This window comes from Telmatherina bonti, assembly GCF_933228915.1.
Source record: "Telmatherina bonti genome assembly, chromosome: 15".
In the NCBI taxonomy this organism is placed as follows: domain Eukaryota; kingdom Metazoa; phylum Chordata; class Actinopteri; order Atheriniformes; family Telmatherinidae; genus Telmatherina; species Telmatherina bonti.
In genome coordinates this window covers 8397489-8413691 of record NC_136613.1, presented here as the reverse complement: position 1 = coordinate 8413691, position 16203 = coordinate 8397489, and the positions used below count along the sequence as shown (strand labels likewise).

Here is a 16203-nt window from a genome sequence, read left to right as displayed (position 1 = left end):
GTCCGTATGTTTACATGTGAGATACATGATTACACATAAAGCTTTGTTTTAAAGATTTACACATTTCTAAGTCATGCATCTTCATTCATTCCTTGAAATGTAAAAAACTGCCTTTTGATGTCATTTCAAGTTAGTTTGTAAACATGGATTTTAACGCCACCATGTCTTCAACAAGTTGAAGAAAGGAGAAAAAAGAAAGAAACCTCACTTCACTGCTGCTTCCTGTCAGCTGCTTGGGTTGACAACTTGTTAGCATTGTCCACAAGTTTCAAGAAGTACATAACTACAAAATATAACATTTTGGAATAAAGCAGTTGTCTTTAGTTAAAGGCACAGAAACATGATGTGAGACTGCAGCATTACACAGAGGAATCATTCTGAAATAAAAGTAACTATAAGAGACACAGCTTTAGCTCAGACTCCCATCTCCAATCCACAGGTGTATGAAGTAGAAGTAGAAGTAAAAATAAAGTCAAAGTCCTGCCATGTTTCGGATCTACCGATGCATTTAGAACAGATGTTTTCACTAACAGGCTTATCTACCTGCAGTGGTGCTGAGATCATTACATTCACCTGGTTTACTGACCTGGTTGCAAAGAGCTGCCAGACAGAACTTCTTCTTTCTGCACCTCTGCTCCAAACTGTCTTCCTGCATGTGGTCAGAGCCTTAGATATTAGATTATTATAGATTAGCTGTAAAACTGCTTTAGACTCATGTTGATGCCATGCTGACCTTCATTATACACATTCCTGATGCTATCATTGGCCCGAGAAACTATCATTCATAGCTTTTCTTTTCCCAGCTCTAAGTTTCAAATGACAGCTGCGTTTTACTTACATTGGTCATTTTAGACACTCGACAGGACGTGTAAAGACACTCGAGCAGATTAGCGAAGGAGGAGAGGAAAAGAAAGAGCAAATGAAAAGCAAGAGATAAGACAAAAGGAAACTTTGGACTGACTTTTACTGGCTGGAGAGCGCTCAGAGAAGAGACAGGGTGTAAGATAGATGGGGTTGCCAAAGAGCAAAAATATCCTATAATTCAGTGGAGTCATTATGTGTCATTTCACGTAAAAGTGATTCATTAAAACAACAATGCATCTGCCCTTTTTATTAGATAATGTTTCTACGTATTTTGTCTCCCTCTGTGTCTCAGGTTGTTTCTTTCTTCTCAAGACACCAGATAATCGGCATAAAAGGTGTCGTTAGAGACTGAAACCTGCAACCACCTCGCACTTTTTATCTCGTTCACAAGTCATTAGGCGGAGGCGTATTTAGCGACTCCAAACGGGCCTCTGATCTTACTTTCCGCATCCTCCCATGACCTCATGAATAATCTAATCCTTCTGAGCTCAGCAGCACAAACTAATCTGTGACCTCATTAATAACCATTCACAGCCTCATCTCTTCATTTCACTCATAATCATTTTTCTGACATCAGTAACCACCTCGTACAACCCCCCTAATGACAACATTCTGGCTTGATAAGATCACTCCTCTTTTATCAGCGTGACTTCTCATTCTGAAACAATTCTGTTTCCTGAATGTGGGATAATGACGGCAGCGAGTGTTTGTGTTGCTTTGGTGTGGTTAATCTGTTGTCTTCTGATTAAACAGCAGGAGGGAAGCTAGTAGGAAATACTGGAAGTCTTCTTTTTGCACGTTTATCGCAGTCTTTCTCATGTAAATGAATTTGCTGTGAAGCATCTTATGCGAGCATGTGCTCTCAGAGACATGGGGAGCGAGGATGAGCTGGAAAAGGGCAGCGATGAAAGGCGTGCACGTTGGAGCGTGTGCGGTGGGGTGGATTCAGAGAGATCAGCAGACAGAATGAAGACGAGCAGAATGAACGGGCAGCTTCCTGCAGAATTAATCCACAAGCACCTGAAAACCTTCAGGGGGATGAAAGCAGTTTTCAGGAAAGAGACGAGGTCAGAGGCAAACGTCTGGAAGTGATGCTGGGCTGCCGGCTGTGAATCATGAGAAAAAGGGCGACGCAAACAGATGTCAGACTGACGTCAAATCTGACTTAACTTTTACTTTTGTGGCTTTTAATGAAATAAATGAAAACTGCAGCCAGATGATTACGTTGCTACTTCTCTTCTTGGTGCCGATGTTGATATACCATAACGGCGGTTTAGAGTCACATACATATTCTGAGTCATTATTTATGGCCAGGAAAGCCAGAAATGTGCTGCTTCTATCTGACAATAGAAAAACAGAGTTAGACGAACATGCAGACTGAATGATAATACGCAAATGCTGACATGGTTTAAATTTACCAAATATTCATAACAGCAACTAAAACTGTCACAAAAAATACTGCGATGGACGGACTTGTTTGTGCGTATGGAGAGTTAAACATGAGGATTAAGCTAAATACATTCAGGACATGTTCTCTTTCTTTCTTTTTAGTTATTTTTTAAAATAAACTGGGCTGAAATAGTCTGATAAAGTATTTTATTACAACCTACCAGAAATCTCATAATAAACTCTGCGACCAGCTAGAAAAAGCGGTGATTCAAATGCAAATCATCATCATCTTTTTAGTGCGTTTCTGTTATTAATTTACGGGGAAAACATTATTCAATTCAAGCAATATTTGGAAGTAATCTTCTTCTGGAAAGTACTTTTTTTGGTAGTAAAACTCAAATTGCCAAAGGGTGACAAGCATTTTTCAAAACTTTGTATGTGGCAAGCAAAAAGATCCTTAAAACCACATCACAATGGACATTTACAGCATGGAGAGAATAAAAACAGATGTTAAATTACAAGAGGAGCCTGTTTGTTTCCTGTTCGAAAACGTGGATGAACTGTTTATTATTACACAGAACAAAATTTAACAATGTCAAACTTACTTATTACATTTTATAAGTAAGAATAATCACATCTCTTGTGCTTTTATTTATTTATTTATTTATTGTAAATAAAAGCACTTTAAGGCTGATACATTGAACAATGGTTGCTAAATGTCAATAAAGAGTAGATTAAGAAATTAAATGGCTCTGCCTAAAAAAAATAAATAAAAACAAAATTTTAAAAAAAAAACCCACAAAGAACAAATATGTCTTGTCTGTCCAGACAAAGTAGACCTTTATGTGTGTAATTTTCTATCTAAAAGCACAACTCATTATACTGTAAATATTTCTACAAAATGATTCCTGTAACTGTGACATGAAGGTCAGCTGGATTTACTTTTAGTCACTTTGAGTTGATGAATGATAAACTAACTAAACTGGTTTAAATGTCTCTGCTTTGTAAAATAAAACAGCATGTCTCTGATTAAATACCCTGTTCTTACTATTTCTGAAACCAACATCTGGATTGAGACAAACTGCAGACATCTTTGAAAGAAATTCTGGTTTAAGTCGTCTGAATTCTCTCAATCTGACTTTCCATGTTTCCTATCAAATATGCAGTTGGGCAGTTTGGACTCTAGTGGTCTTAACTGGTTCAGGTCCTGTTTGGAAGGCCAGAGTTATTCTGTTACGATCGGCAGCTGTGAATCTGAGCGAGTGGCCATGACTTGTGGAGTCCCTCAGGAGTCAGTCCTCGGACCGCTTCTGTTAAACTTGTGTATGCTCCCTTTGGATCAAATGTTACAGAGCTTTAATATCACAGTTGTGCAGACGATACACAACTTTATGTGTCTTTGTCACCAGACGACTGCACTCTTAACAGACTCACTTTGTCTGCCTTTATAACAAATAAACACCTGGATGACAAAGAATTTTCTACAATTTAATAAAAACAAAACAGATTATTTTGTTTGGTTGCAAAGAGACAAGAATCTTTGACCCAGTTTGTAACCCTGGTGTGACTCAGATCTGACTTTCAGCAGCCACATGAAAGCTTTCACCAAGACAGAAATATGAACAGAATCAAAAGTTTAGTGTCCGGAAAGACCAGGAGAAACTCCTCCATGCATTCATCTCCAGTAGACTGGATTTCCTTCATGGTCTATTAGTAGGACTTCCTAAAAAGTGGGATTGAAATGAGCAAGCTTTGAAAAATGTCTGCTATGTACCCGATTTACCATCACATAAAAGTTGCCAGAGTTGGATTTGTGCTGTCCAGATTGTCATAAAATAATCAGATATGGGTCACATATGGACAAAAAAGTCAGATTTGCCCGCACTCTGATTGCAGCTCAATGTAAATGTAGCTGTTGCACAGAATCTCTCCCTGCTGTCCAATAATAAGTAAATGTTGGTAATGTTTAGAGCAGCTACAGCGACCGTTGATAAGCCAGCAATATAGTGCAATGCTCAGAGAGGGTGTTTTCTGAGTGAAGAGATTTTTCTGACATTTTCAATTTACATTTCTTACATGGCCATCCAAAGTGAGCTGTATCGTCACCTCCTGGAGATTCGTCTCCCTCTAGCTCACACTAATCATTGGTGTGACTGTAAAAGTGCTCAGGGTCTGCATGTAATTGTATTTGTAAGAGCTACATGAATGAAGTGAGCAGGTTATGGAATGACAAGCTGTTACATCGAACAGTGCAGGAGGGGAGGACTGTCGTGCATACAGAGAAGCAATAGAAAAACATCCAAATTTGATCTAATGATTACTTAGTAGCCATTATTCCAGCATAGGTGGAGCATTAGCTGCTTTCAGGGAACATAATGAAGCTGAATGTCTGCTGTGAGTTCCATATGTACAGTACATGTGGAGGTGATTGGGTATATATGTATATGTATATAGAGAGAGAGAGAAGTGGAAGGTTCGAAGGGTAAATACGTGTCTGGAAGACCAAAGAGCAAATCATTGCCTCAGACCCCCAAAATTTAATCATAATCTAGCCATGACTGCATATAATATGGACAGGACCTGCAGGAGTTCGTGGAAACTTATTAATGATACACAAAAACAGCCTTGTGGGCATTTTCATTCATATCTGTACAGACGCTCATGATGCCACTGTCATTCTCCACCAAAGCCACACTCCAAAAACAAAAAAGAAAAACACTTCATTGTCAACAACAGCTCTGAACACCTCCATCACTGCTGCTCTCCATCTGTTCTCCACCACCACCACAGAGTCAGGCAGAAAATCTGACATGACTGTTCAGGCTTAGGTCATTTAAACAGCAGATGTACTCTAGCAGCTCCCAAATCAGACAAGAAAATCTTCCATTCAGTTTTCCACGCATGCAAACAATCATCTGCAGAGCGAGCAAAGTTATCACACAACACAAACTAAGCCATCGAGTCAGCAATGCATCCAAATGCCACTTTCATGAAACCCAATGCGGGCCACATTCAGTGCTTACCGTAGAGGATGGTCACCATGGAAACCGGCATAACCAAGATGCCTAAGAGCATGTCTGCCACTGCCAGTGACATCAAGAAATAGTTTGTGGCGTTCTGCAGCTTCTTCTCCAGGGACACAGCCAGGATGACCAGGATGTTCCCCATAACGGTGACGGCGATGACGGCTAAAATCAGCAGAGCCGCCCAGTTCTTCGGCATCTCGGAACCTGGACACTGCGGAGAGCCATAAATCCCCCCACCGTTGAGCCGGGACCAGTTCCCCAGATGTGTTTCAATGCCGTTACGGGCCATGTCGCCCCCCTGACAGGCCGCGTTTGAGGCGTTGCTTTGGTCAAGTTCAGGTGGAGGCCAGGGGTTGGATTCCAGAGCAGTAACGGCCCTGACGGTGTGAGACAAGAACTCAGACACGTTTCCGCCACGCAGAGTCATGGTTTCTGCTCAGTAACACCAAAGATGAACGCGTCCGGACTGCTGCCAGGAAAATGACTCAGAGCAAAGTAAGAAAGTGGAAACTTTGATCATTATTTACACACTTCCTGTTACCTTTAGCTCAGGTGCGCACCACGAATACATCACCGTAAATCCCTCAGGCCATAAAGTTTCATTCAAAACGGCACGTCTCTTATTTATTCCATCGCCACGCAGGAACTGAAACCTGGAAAAGTCTGTTGGGATCAACGCATGACATCCACACACGAGAAACAAAAATAGCAGACTGCTGAATTCAGCACAACAAAAAGAGCAGCAGCCGCGTCTCAAAGGACAATATAGTACGCATAAAAATGTAACTGCTTCGTTAACACTGTCACTGTGTGGCTCATGGCCTGAAAAACACACAAAAAGAAGAAAACGTGTTTCAGCGCCAAACGTTGGACTGATTGCAAGTCACTTCTTGCAATCAGTCAAAATAAGACAAAATAATAAGACAAAATAATAAAAATATCTTCTGATTATAGAATCCGTTTGAAAGTGGAGAGATGTCTGGAGCAGGTTTGTCAGCCGTGAAGTCTGGGCTTGTCAAAGCATTCCTCATGCTAAAAATACGAAGGTCCTTGTGAAGTATGTGGTGTTGCACGTCTGAATTCCATCTCCTGGTTCAAGCAGCTTTCCAGAAAGTCTTTTATTTTGAAGGACATTAAACATTTAAGAAACATTTCAGAAAAAAAAAAAAAGAACTTCTGAGTTTTCATCTCAATCAGACACTTCAAAGAAATCTTCAGAAAATCCGATGCAAGTTTGAAGAGTTCCTAAAAAATCAATGCACCTCATCACATTGTGTATTTGTGTGTGTGTGTGTTTGCCGTCCTTGCTTTCTCATCTCAACTCATCCCTGCACCTGTGAGAGTGCAACTGCAGCTGACAGAGATGGATGATGAGCATGATGATATCCGACAGGAGTGCGTCCATGTGGCACTAACTTTCCCCTCTTTTTGTTTCCTTGCCTTCCCTTCACACCCTCGCGTTAGGTTTGGTGATAAGAAAGTGCACTATTTCCCCAACTAACCTCAATGTCAGCCCTCCAGAGATGTTAGATATTCCATATCATCTTTTCCTCTCTCCTCCTGCTTGAATAAACCTTCAGCGGAAAATGTCAGTCACTCTTCATCCACATATTCCAGGAACCAGCACAGACCACGTTCCTTCACACACACTCCTCTTTGCCTGTTGGTGTATTTCCATGTCTTGTCACTTTTCAAATGGAAAGCAACTAAAAAAAGAGAGGAAGAAGGAGGAAGAAGGGAGGGAGCCTCCTGTTTCTGGGTGAAGCATCAGCAGACTGAAAAGGCTTCATGTGGTTTTGCAGCTTTCCAGAAGAGTGTCGTCAAGTTGTTGAGTCGTCTTCGGTGGTGGCCGGGTACTGAATGCTGCTCTGCTCCAACTCTCCGCTCGCTGCATCTCACATGCAGCCTCTCTTTCTCTCTGCAGGGATCTCCCGCTCTCTCACTCTCCCTGCATTTACCCAGGGTCTCTTTCCCTCAGACCGTATTGGCTTATGTGTTCTCTCTCTCTTTCCCTCCAGCGTCTCTTGTTCTTTCCCGTTGCGCCTCTTTCTGTTTTCCGTCCCCTTTTTCTGAACCTGTAGGTCCTCCGGCTTCATTCACTTTCAGCTGACATGGTTTTATTGGTCATATTGGAACATAATTAAAGCTTTGCTTCACCATTGACAGTTTCATTGACATCTCAAAATGTAGAAAAAGATAATGAATTATTATGGAAGCACTGCTGAAGCACTGCTGAACTTTGACAGATGGTCAGTCATCCTCCATCTTGCATCCTTACCTGCACTCTTAAGCTCTCACCTGCAAGTAAAAGTCAGTCAGATGCTGACTCTTGTCTTACTTTTAGCTTTGTCCCTGTCTCTCTTTCTTTTCATTTCTTCCCATAATAATGTGTGTATTTGCCAAGTCAGCCGCAGCGCACATTTAAATTGCCCAGTGTGTTGATATCCAGTTGCTAGCGTGTGACGGTTTGTATAAAATCAACTGTAAAGTAATGCATCACCCCAGAAAAAGAAGTTATTAAGTGCAGTTTGATGCTGCTGAGTAGAGACCACAGACAGTATATATAAAGATGGGCGGAGCCTCTGTGACGTCACACGTAGGTTTCTGAAGAGCTGAATTGAAGCTTGGTGGATGGTTCCTACCATCGCCAACTTGGGCATGGGTGTCATTTCGCCCGGAAAATACAAATATGGGCAAAGAGGTGGAGCTGAGAGGGGGGCTTTGAGCGTCATGATGGATGATTGATATCTAGCAAACTCCAAGCTGCCTGTAACTAATGTCAGGGGTCTGGGTTCTGAGGTATTTTTCAGGTTCCACCAGAGGGTGCCAGAGGAACCTTTTCTGGAGGGGGATGTTTTTCCCCACAGGTGTGCTGGCCTGTGGTGGGTTGATGATCAACTACCCAGCACTGTATCTGGAGCTGACTGCCAGTCCCTCGTCGCTTGAACGTTTTGTGGTAAAACCTAAGCCCTCCAGTGATTTCCTGTGTACTCTAGCTTTAGCAAGTGTAACGGGAGTGTGTCTGCAGTCCTTTCTTGGTCTTCCTGACCTTGTCCACACCCGTGAATTACTTGTTCTTTCTGCGTTGTGTTCTTGCACGTGACATTGAATGAAACATCTGGACCACGGCAGCTGCTAGTTCCTCTTTAATAACATTCTGTACAAACAAACAGAAAAGTGCTGTAACATGCAGCTTGCTTCACACAGGTTGGTCATCAGCGGACTGAGTTGGATAACCGTTTAATACAATTCTTTGTATCACAGCAATAACCCACTTGTTTAATATAAAGAAAAGAAATAAACTAATTTATAACTGACAGCAATTATGTATTAATGCACATCAAATGCAACCAGAATTAATTGCTCATGTGAACAACGAACAGAGAAACGTACCTGTACAAACAAACAGAAAAGTGCTGTAACATGCAGCTTGCTTCACACAGGGTGGTCATCAGCCTCCTGTTAGCAGATACACAGGAAGACCTTGTAGCTGCATGATATATGTGAATACTACAAACTCGAGTAAATGCACAAAATAAACAGCACAAAACTTCGTGTCTACAGCTCCTATAAATTAACAATCATAAAAATTCAATTTGTACAGTCAAAATAATCAAACACTTCGTTAATTACGAGCAGAAAAATGGCCCATACCTCCTCTCAGACTGCAAAGCGCGAACTGAGAGCTCCACAGCGCGGGCTGAGAACAATGCAGTGCTGACGTCATCCGACAGCGACTTCTTAAAGGGGCAGTACCAGTATTAAAACTGGAGCATAGACAATTTGTTGAACACAATCTGAACATTAATAAAGTGGAGGTTTCCTGGTTTAGATCAGGATTTGGTGAAATTCCAAACATAAAAGAATGAGAGACATATCACTCTTGTTACACGAGAAACTTTAGGAATTCTTGTTTTTTCCCAGAAAAACCACATCTTGGATTCTCCTGAGCTCCCTGTGATTTCTCCCAGCGGTAAATCATCTTCAACAAACACTTCTTCAATAACAACAACCTGGCATTTTCTTCACTGGCAATCCCCCAGATCTGATCATCTTGGTGCTGCCTGTCCGCCCTCCATCAAAAAGACCCTCACTGGTGCCCACTACCAACACCAGTCCTCTCGGATCACCTGACACCACCCTAATTCACTGCAACTCCAGACAAGTAGGAAAATCATCACTTTCCCAGAAATCCTATCCATCATTCTGTCACTTATCTATTTATCTATCATTGCAGAGAACCCAGTCTTTGGGTCTTCCGGAACCACTCCCTTCATTCTCCAATAAAACTTCTTCTCATTCTCCATATTGCTTGATCTTGCATGTGGGTCAAACATCTTCACATCATGACAGCTAAGAGCTTGCCGAGCTAACGTGGATAACAGGAGCTAACCAGCTAACAGAGGTAAGCAGGCTACAGCTAAGTCAAGTTGTTAACCGGCTAAAAACCGAGGTTGTTCTACGTTTTTCTTGCCTGAAGCAGGAGATCGGGTACCTGTCAATCAAAAGGACACGCCCCTAAATATGCTGAACTTTGAGATTAAATTACTTTTAAATGGGCGAGTTGTAAAAAAATTCACTCCCCCCACAGTTGTCATGAAGGTGAACCTGACCTATTAAACCGAAAATGGATTTTTGAACCAGGCTGTAAACATGTTTATTTCTGCTGTGAAGTTGGTCTTTTTAAAATGGGAGTCTATGGGGATTTAAATAAGTCCTTTTGCAGCCCCTAGTGGATGAAGGGGGAACTGCAGAGACGCCTCCGGAATTGTACATACAGGACCAGTCAAAGGGTTCGGCATACCTAATGGTAATATATGTACAAGCTTTTGTCTGGTGGTGTGATGAATTCCACCGTGTCATCAAAACTAAAAGGAAACACAGAGTGTACAGGTTAGAAAGTTAAACAATGCAACTGTAATATTTATTTATTATGCATTCATTCATTCAGTCATGGGAAATAGATTAATATTACAAAGAGTTTTTATTACTGGACAATGTGGCTGTCTGATTCCTAAAGTTTCCACCCAGTCAGAATTTACCTCATAAATTTTGAGGAAAATAAGTCAGATTCTCAAAGCAAGTGAATGATTTTAATTATGTATGTTACTTTAAATACATTTCATTAATTATTTTCATGCCAAAACACATCCTCTCTGTGTTCTTATTTAGGTTTGCTACAAACTGAGCAGATTAAAACGGAAAAGAAAAAACATTTCCCAGTAGAAGTGCAAATCCCACCACTCATATTGTTAAAAAATAATTTATTGGTGATAATCATAATCCTGAAAGTTAGATGATTTCACAAAGCTGCTCATAAAACATACAATTATGTTTAATTTGTTTCCCTTTTCATGTATGTGTGCATTATAAATGGTGAAAAAAGGAAGCACCGCAAGCACACAGTTGGGATCCAATTGAACAGACGTGCACATTCAGTACATCAGGCTTTACACATGTTCACTGGAAACATAACATGTTCTTTGTGCTCATCATTACTTATTTACTAACCTCTCCTGTCCACGGCGCTGTGGTCTTCCTGGAGAACAGCATCTGTTCCTCGAGAGCATTTCCAATGTTGTTTTGGGTCATTTGCTGACTTGTTTTACTGCACAGCGTAAGAGTTGTATGTTCCTCAAACTTTACGAACTGTTTATTGTTATGAAGAAGAGAATTTCAGGTCAGTATATTCAGTATTCACATGGAAACAATTCCTGAAACAAAAGGTAGGCGAGCTACTGCTAAGTCACGCTGTCAACCAGCTAAAAAGTGCTGTTGTGCTTCTTTCTTGCAGCCGAAGATCAAATATCTGTCAATCAAAAAGACACGCCTCCAATTATGCCAAACATCAAGATGAAAATACTTCTAAAAGAAATTCTCTCCCCTCACAGTTGTCATGAAGGTAAACCTGACCTATTAAACCAAAAAGGGATTTTTGTACCAGGCATTTATTGCTGCGGTGAAGCTGGTCTTTTAAACATGGGACTCTATGGGGATTTATTATGTTTTGAAGCCCCTAGTGGACAAAGTGGGAACTGCAATCTCTTGCCACTTCTGTACAGCTTGACTTTTAAGTGCCAGAGTTCCCCCCAAAATTCAGTTGATATATCTCATGCACACTTTTAGTCATTTCCAGATAAACAAAACACATTACTTGAGTAGATGCAGTGTGTTTGAGTGCTGGTCATGTAATAACTCCATTATTATTATATTTTCCATCCCTTTATAAAAGCAGTTACAGGCAAAATTTCTATACATTTTACTCAGTGTATGTCACCAAAACAAGTAATGTAAAAGCCGCAAGGGTAAAGTGGAAAACTTTCCATATTTTGACTGGAATCCAATGACATCCAGTGACCTTCAAAATGAGGTTTTAACACTTGTTATTTAAAACATCAGAATGAGTAATCATTAATCTGTCATTTTTCTCATTGTCTAAAAGGTAGAGTAATCATCATATGATGATTTCATCTTTCACAGCCCACACTGCTATGGTTATTTTAGCCACCTACAGCGTTTGCATGGCAGTTTTTAACTGACAAAACACAAAATGTGGTGAAAAACAGGTGGATGGCAACAGACTCTGTCATCCCTCTCATCCTCCTGTCTTCGTTTCAGCCCTCAAGTCAGATGTTTGCACCGTCTCTTTTACAAAATCCTCTTAACGGGAAGGCTCTGTTTCTCTATGGTCTTCCTTAAAGCTTATTATAATCCTCTGTGGATTTGACAGAAAACACTTGAGTGCATCATGTGGAACTGCATCACAGGCAAGCTGTGACTCAGGTTGGTTTTTCTTTTTTTTTTAATGATTTTGCACACGTCTAAACATCTTCATTATTTCGTCACGGAGACCTTCTGCAAGTTGCATGACTAACAGAGTAATACAATTATTGCACAGCTCAGCAGTAAGCTGGATAAAACGCGAGAGCTTAAAAATAGAAACTACAATTATCTTTAAAAAAGTTGCCGAGCATCATAACCCTTCGCTGGACTGGTTGTGGCAGCAACTCTCCACAGGTTAGACAGGGATAACACAACAGGGACACTGGTTTGCACGTAAACTCCCTGGCAGGTATAGCTACACGTTTCTATTTTTGGGGGTCGACACAGAGAAAAGCAGCCTTGCACTTCTACCCTAATGCTGGAATGACATGATTGTTTTTCACTCGTGAACATTTGGAACTGGTAACTAATGTTACAATAAGAAAGAGCAGCTGTTTCAGCCGAAAATGGTGCGTAGTGTGTGATAAGCACACTGCTTCAGATGGAGGAAAAGCAGTTCCACGCTCCACAACAGATGTCAGCATCATCCAGGAGCTCTTCATTTAAACAGAGACCCTCAAATAAAATCCAAACGAGGCTTATAAAACATTCCTCACTGTGTGTGTCTGTCCAGCTGATTTTCTCTCTCTGATCCAGACCTACTGACTGCGTCGTTTCACCGTCGCAGTCAGTGACGGGTCCTTTTTTCATCAGACGTACACGTTGTTGTGCGAGTTTCTATAGTAATTACACTGCATTGTGTGTATCCTTCCTGTTTCTTTTCTCCAATCAACAAATAATTAAATCTTTACAACAGAACTTACATGTCATGAATTGAAATGAGTAATTGGATATTTTTCCATCTTTACGTCCTCTTTAACAATGCCAGACCGACTCATAATTACTTTTCTTTGTGTGGGAGGCCAAAAGAACCATTTAATGCTCGCTTGTTTACTTTTTACAGTCGGCCGCCGGCCACCACGTTTTTCTTTTTGAATGATACCGCCTGTTGCAATTTAGAAAATGACACATAATTGACTAAATCAGGGTTATACATGTCTAAATTTAGTTGAGTAATATCAACCTTTTTATGTCTGAAGTTTGTCAAGAATTAGAAGCGCTGACCAGAAAAGTAAATGAAGTTTATCTGTAGATGTTTTTCTGGGACACTTGTGAACATGATTCAGATCCCACTTTTACTGATCATCTGTCCAATGCAGAAGCTTGACTCTGATCCAGGGGCCACAGGGTGCGGTGTGACCCCCACCGACGCCACAGACAGGTGCTTCTCATGGTGCAGCTAGTGGATTGTAAAACGAACAGTTATTGTCTTAAAGCAGTGTTTCTCAATTCCAGTCCCGAGGCCCCCCCCCCCTGCCCTGCCATGTTCCTCCTCCAAAGCACCTGAGTCAGATTTTTATAACTTCCTCATCAAGTCCGTTGCAGCCTGCTAGCGAGCCTTTTGTTTCATTCAGGTGTGTTAAAGTAGGGTTGCCTATAAACCATGCAGGACGGGGGGCCCTGAGGACCGGATCTGAGAAAAATTGGGTTAAATCCAGGTTAAGAACATTTCTTTTCTCATGCGCCTTTCCATGACATCTGCACAATAACTTTTAATTAATTCTGCTTTTAATCATTTTAATATAATTTATGATTTTATTGGGATTTTGCTATTTGTATTTTCTTTCATGCTTTTTTTCTGTAATGCTTTTAATGTTTCATGTAAAGCACTTTGAATTGTCTGGTACATGTAAGGTGCTATAGAAGTAAACTTGCCTTGTCTTAGGAAACTTTATTAAACTGGCTGAAATTTTCCACGTTGATGCCCCCTTGGTTGGTTGTGTGATGGGGTCAAATGCATGGGTTTTAAATGAAATTGTGTTATTGCATGTGTTTTTAACTTGTTGCCTGCATTACTAACCCCAGGCCTAACGAGCTCACCCTTGACTGTTAAATGGGAACACCTGTGAGTGTCTGGACAGATTAGTCAAAAGAGCAACAGGTGTGGCAGGAGAGATGGAGAGAGACGACGACGACGGCGGCGGCGGCGGCGGCGGTGACAACGAGGAAGGGACTGCTGAGGGGCCAGTGATGACTGGTCCCACCAGGCGGAGCCTGAAGTGCAGCAGCCGGTCTGGACCCTAAGGCGCAGCTTCTCAGTCCTGGGCCTACGGATACTCCTGGCCCAGGACCAAGCGTGAGTATGACTGGCTTAGTTTAGGGTCCAGAGGGAGAGGCTGGCTGCAGGGCCAGGCAGGAGGGTCGCCCTCTTAAGCGTGTAGACTGCCGTGTATCGTCCTCTCTGCAGGTCCTGGACGTGATGTCGCCAAATCGAAGGCTGAAGACAGGATCCGTCGCTGCAGAGAGGAGGGCCACCCCAAGCCGCACAATGGTCATTTTAAAGGACATTTTAAGGACATCTGGGAGGACTGGGGTTTTATCATTTTAACTGTTTAACCTTTTATTATCTTCCTATTAAACCATTTTTATTGAGATTTTAGTGTGGTTGACTCTGCTCCCCCTGATTTTTAAAAGAACCAAGGTGGCCGGGAGGACCCCTTTTTTTTTTCTTTTTTTTTTACCTGTTTTTATTTCCTTTCTTTCTTTTTTTTTTTTAACACGCCCCGGCCACCCCTGTGTTACAGTTGCTTCAGCATCGATCTTGCATCCTGTCTCTTCTCTGAGCTCTCTCCAGTCAGTACGTCAGCATGATGGTGACTCTTTTCTTATCTCTTCTCTCACTTTTTCTCTTTTTTTTTCCCTTTATTTCTTTTTCCTCTAACGTCTTCTTGTATTATCTGCTGAATCCGCCATGATGGGCACCGTAGTCGTAATCTCACTCCTACTTTAAAATAACTACAGAAGAAAATGTCTGCTGCATGAAAGTTTACAAAATTCTATGAATATCTGAACAACCCAGCTTTCCACCAGCACTTAAATGCAACATGTGTAAGTGAAACTGGTTTCTGGAGGCATGAAAGGAGTCTCAAAACCCCCATAATCCACCTGTAATCTGATCTCCACATAAAGGCAGTTTTGTCTTTGTAAATCAGTTGTATTTAATAATTTGTATGTGCAATCTGAATTTATCACAAATGTGAGGCTGAAAGAAGACAAATGTATGTAACATATCAATGTCTGTAGTTTGTTTAGATTTATTTTATTTGTTCATTTGAACACACGTTTACGAGTAACCTGTTATGCTGAAAATTGTTTACAGTTTTTTTTCTCCATAGATACCGTTTTAAAGTAGTACTACGTCTCTAATGACTCATTCTGATGGTACAGTAACATTTATTATTTATATTCCAGGAGTTGTCAGCATCCCGTAGTGTCCCAATTCTCCCTCTAGCAACTGGACATCAATATTCTGAACTAATTGGCACGAAGACGTCTCTTGACGTCTAATCGAATCCAAACATTAATTGCCAAAGACACCAAGAGACATCTTTTGTGGTTTTTGCAAATAGAAAGTGGATTTTGCTTTCCATACACCGAGTGCGCTTTAATCTCACATTTTATGGATGCACACTCAATGCGTTGTGAGAAAGCCCTGAATGCCCACCCTGAGGACGCCCCCACACACACACACACACACACACATCCAGCCGAATTGGTTCTCCATATCTTCAGTCCCAGAACTTAATATTCTGCGGTTCCTGAAAGATGCTTCAAAAGGCTGGCAGTATGAGACTCTCCGCTATAATAATGTCTGGCAGCAAATGAGTTAATAGGCGAAGCGATGAAAAGAAAGAGAGAAGGGAGAGAGAAGGAGATAAGACACGAGTTAACATCAGACTGACTTTTACACACCGGAAAGAGCTCAGAGTCCTGGTAGGATGCAAGACAGAAACAGAAATATTCATCATTAATGGGAAAATCAACCAAAGTTCTGCTGTTAAAGTGAGAATGTGTAATACCTCTTTGATCATCGATAAAATCTTTGAGAAAAATGATTTAAGGTTAAGAGTCATGTCAACAGATTGTAGCGTGCAGGTGCCGAGCTGTCATTGGGCCATCTTTAGGCAGTTCAGTGGGGATTGGCTCCTGGAGGACAACTTTGAACATCTGACCTGAGAGCAGAAGAGCAGCGATCCTCCCAACCGGCCAAATCTCTGGAACACCTGAGCAGCGAACTGATCTAACCTGGAGTTATCATTAG

At 41.3% G+C, this 16203-nt stretch overlaps 1 protein-coding gene across 1 annotated transcript in view; it reads right to left on the bottom strand.

Moving 5' to 3' along the window:
• The window catches only part of htr2aa (5-hydroxytryptamine (serotonin) receptor 2A-a), a gene marked incomplete at both ends in the record, with an annotated part of 98967 nt that extends 93261 nt beyond the window's left edge, over positions 1 to 5706 (bottom strand). Inside the window, one exon of the mRNA XM_079254313.1 lies at positions 5277 to 5706. Coding sequence (XP_079110439.1) covers positions 5277 to 5706 — 430 coding nt within the window. The remainder of the gene's footprint in view (positions 1 to 5276) is intronic.
• Positions 5707 to 16203: the final 10497 nt, after the last annotated feature.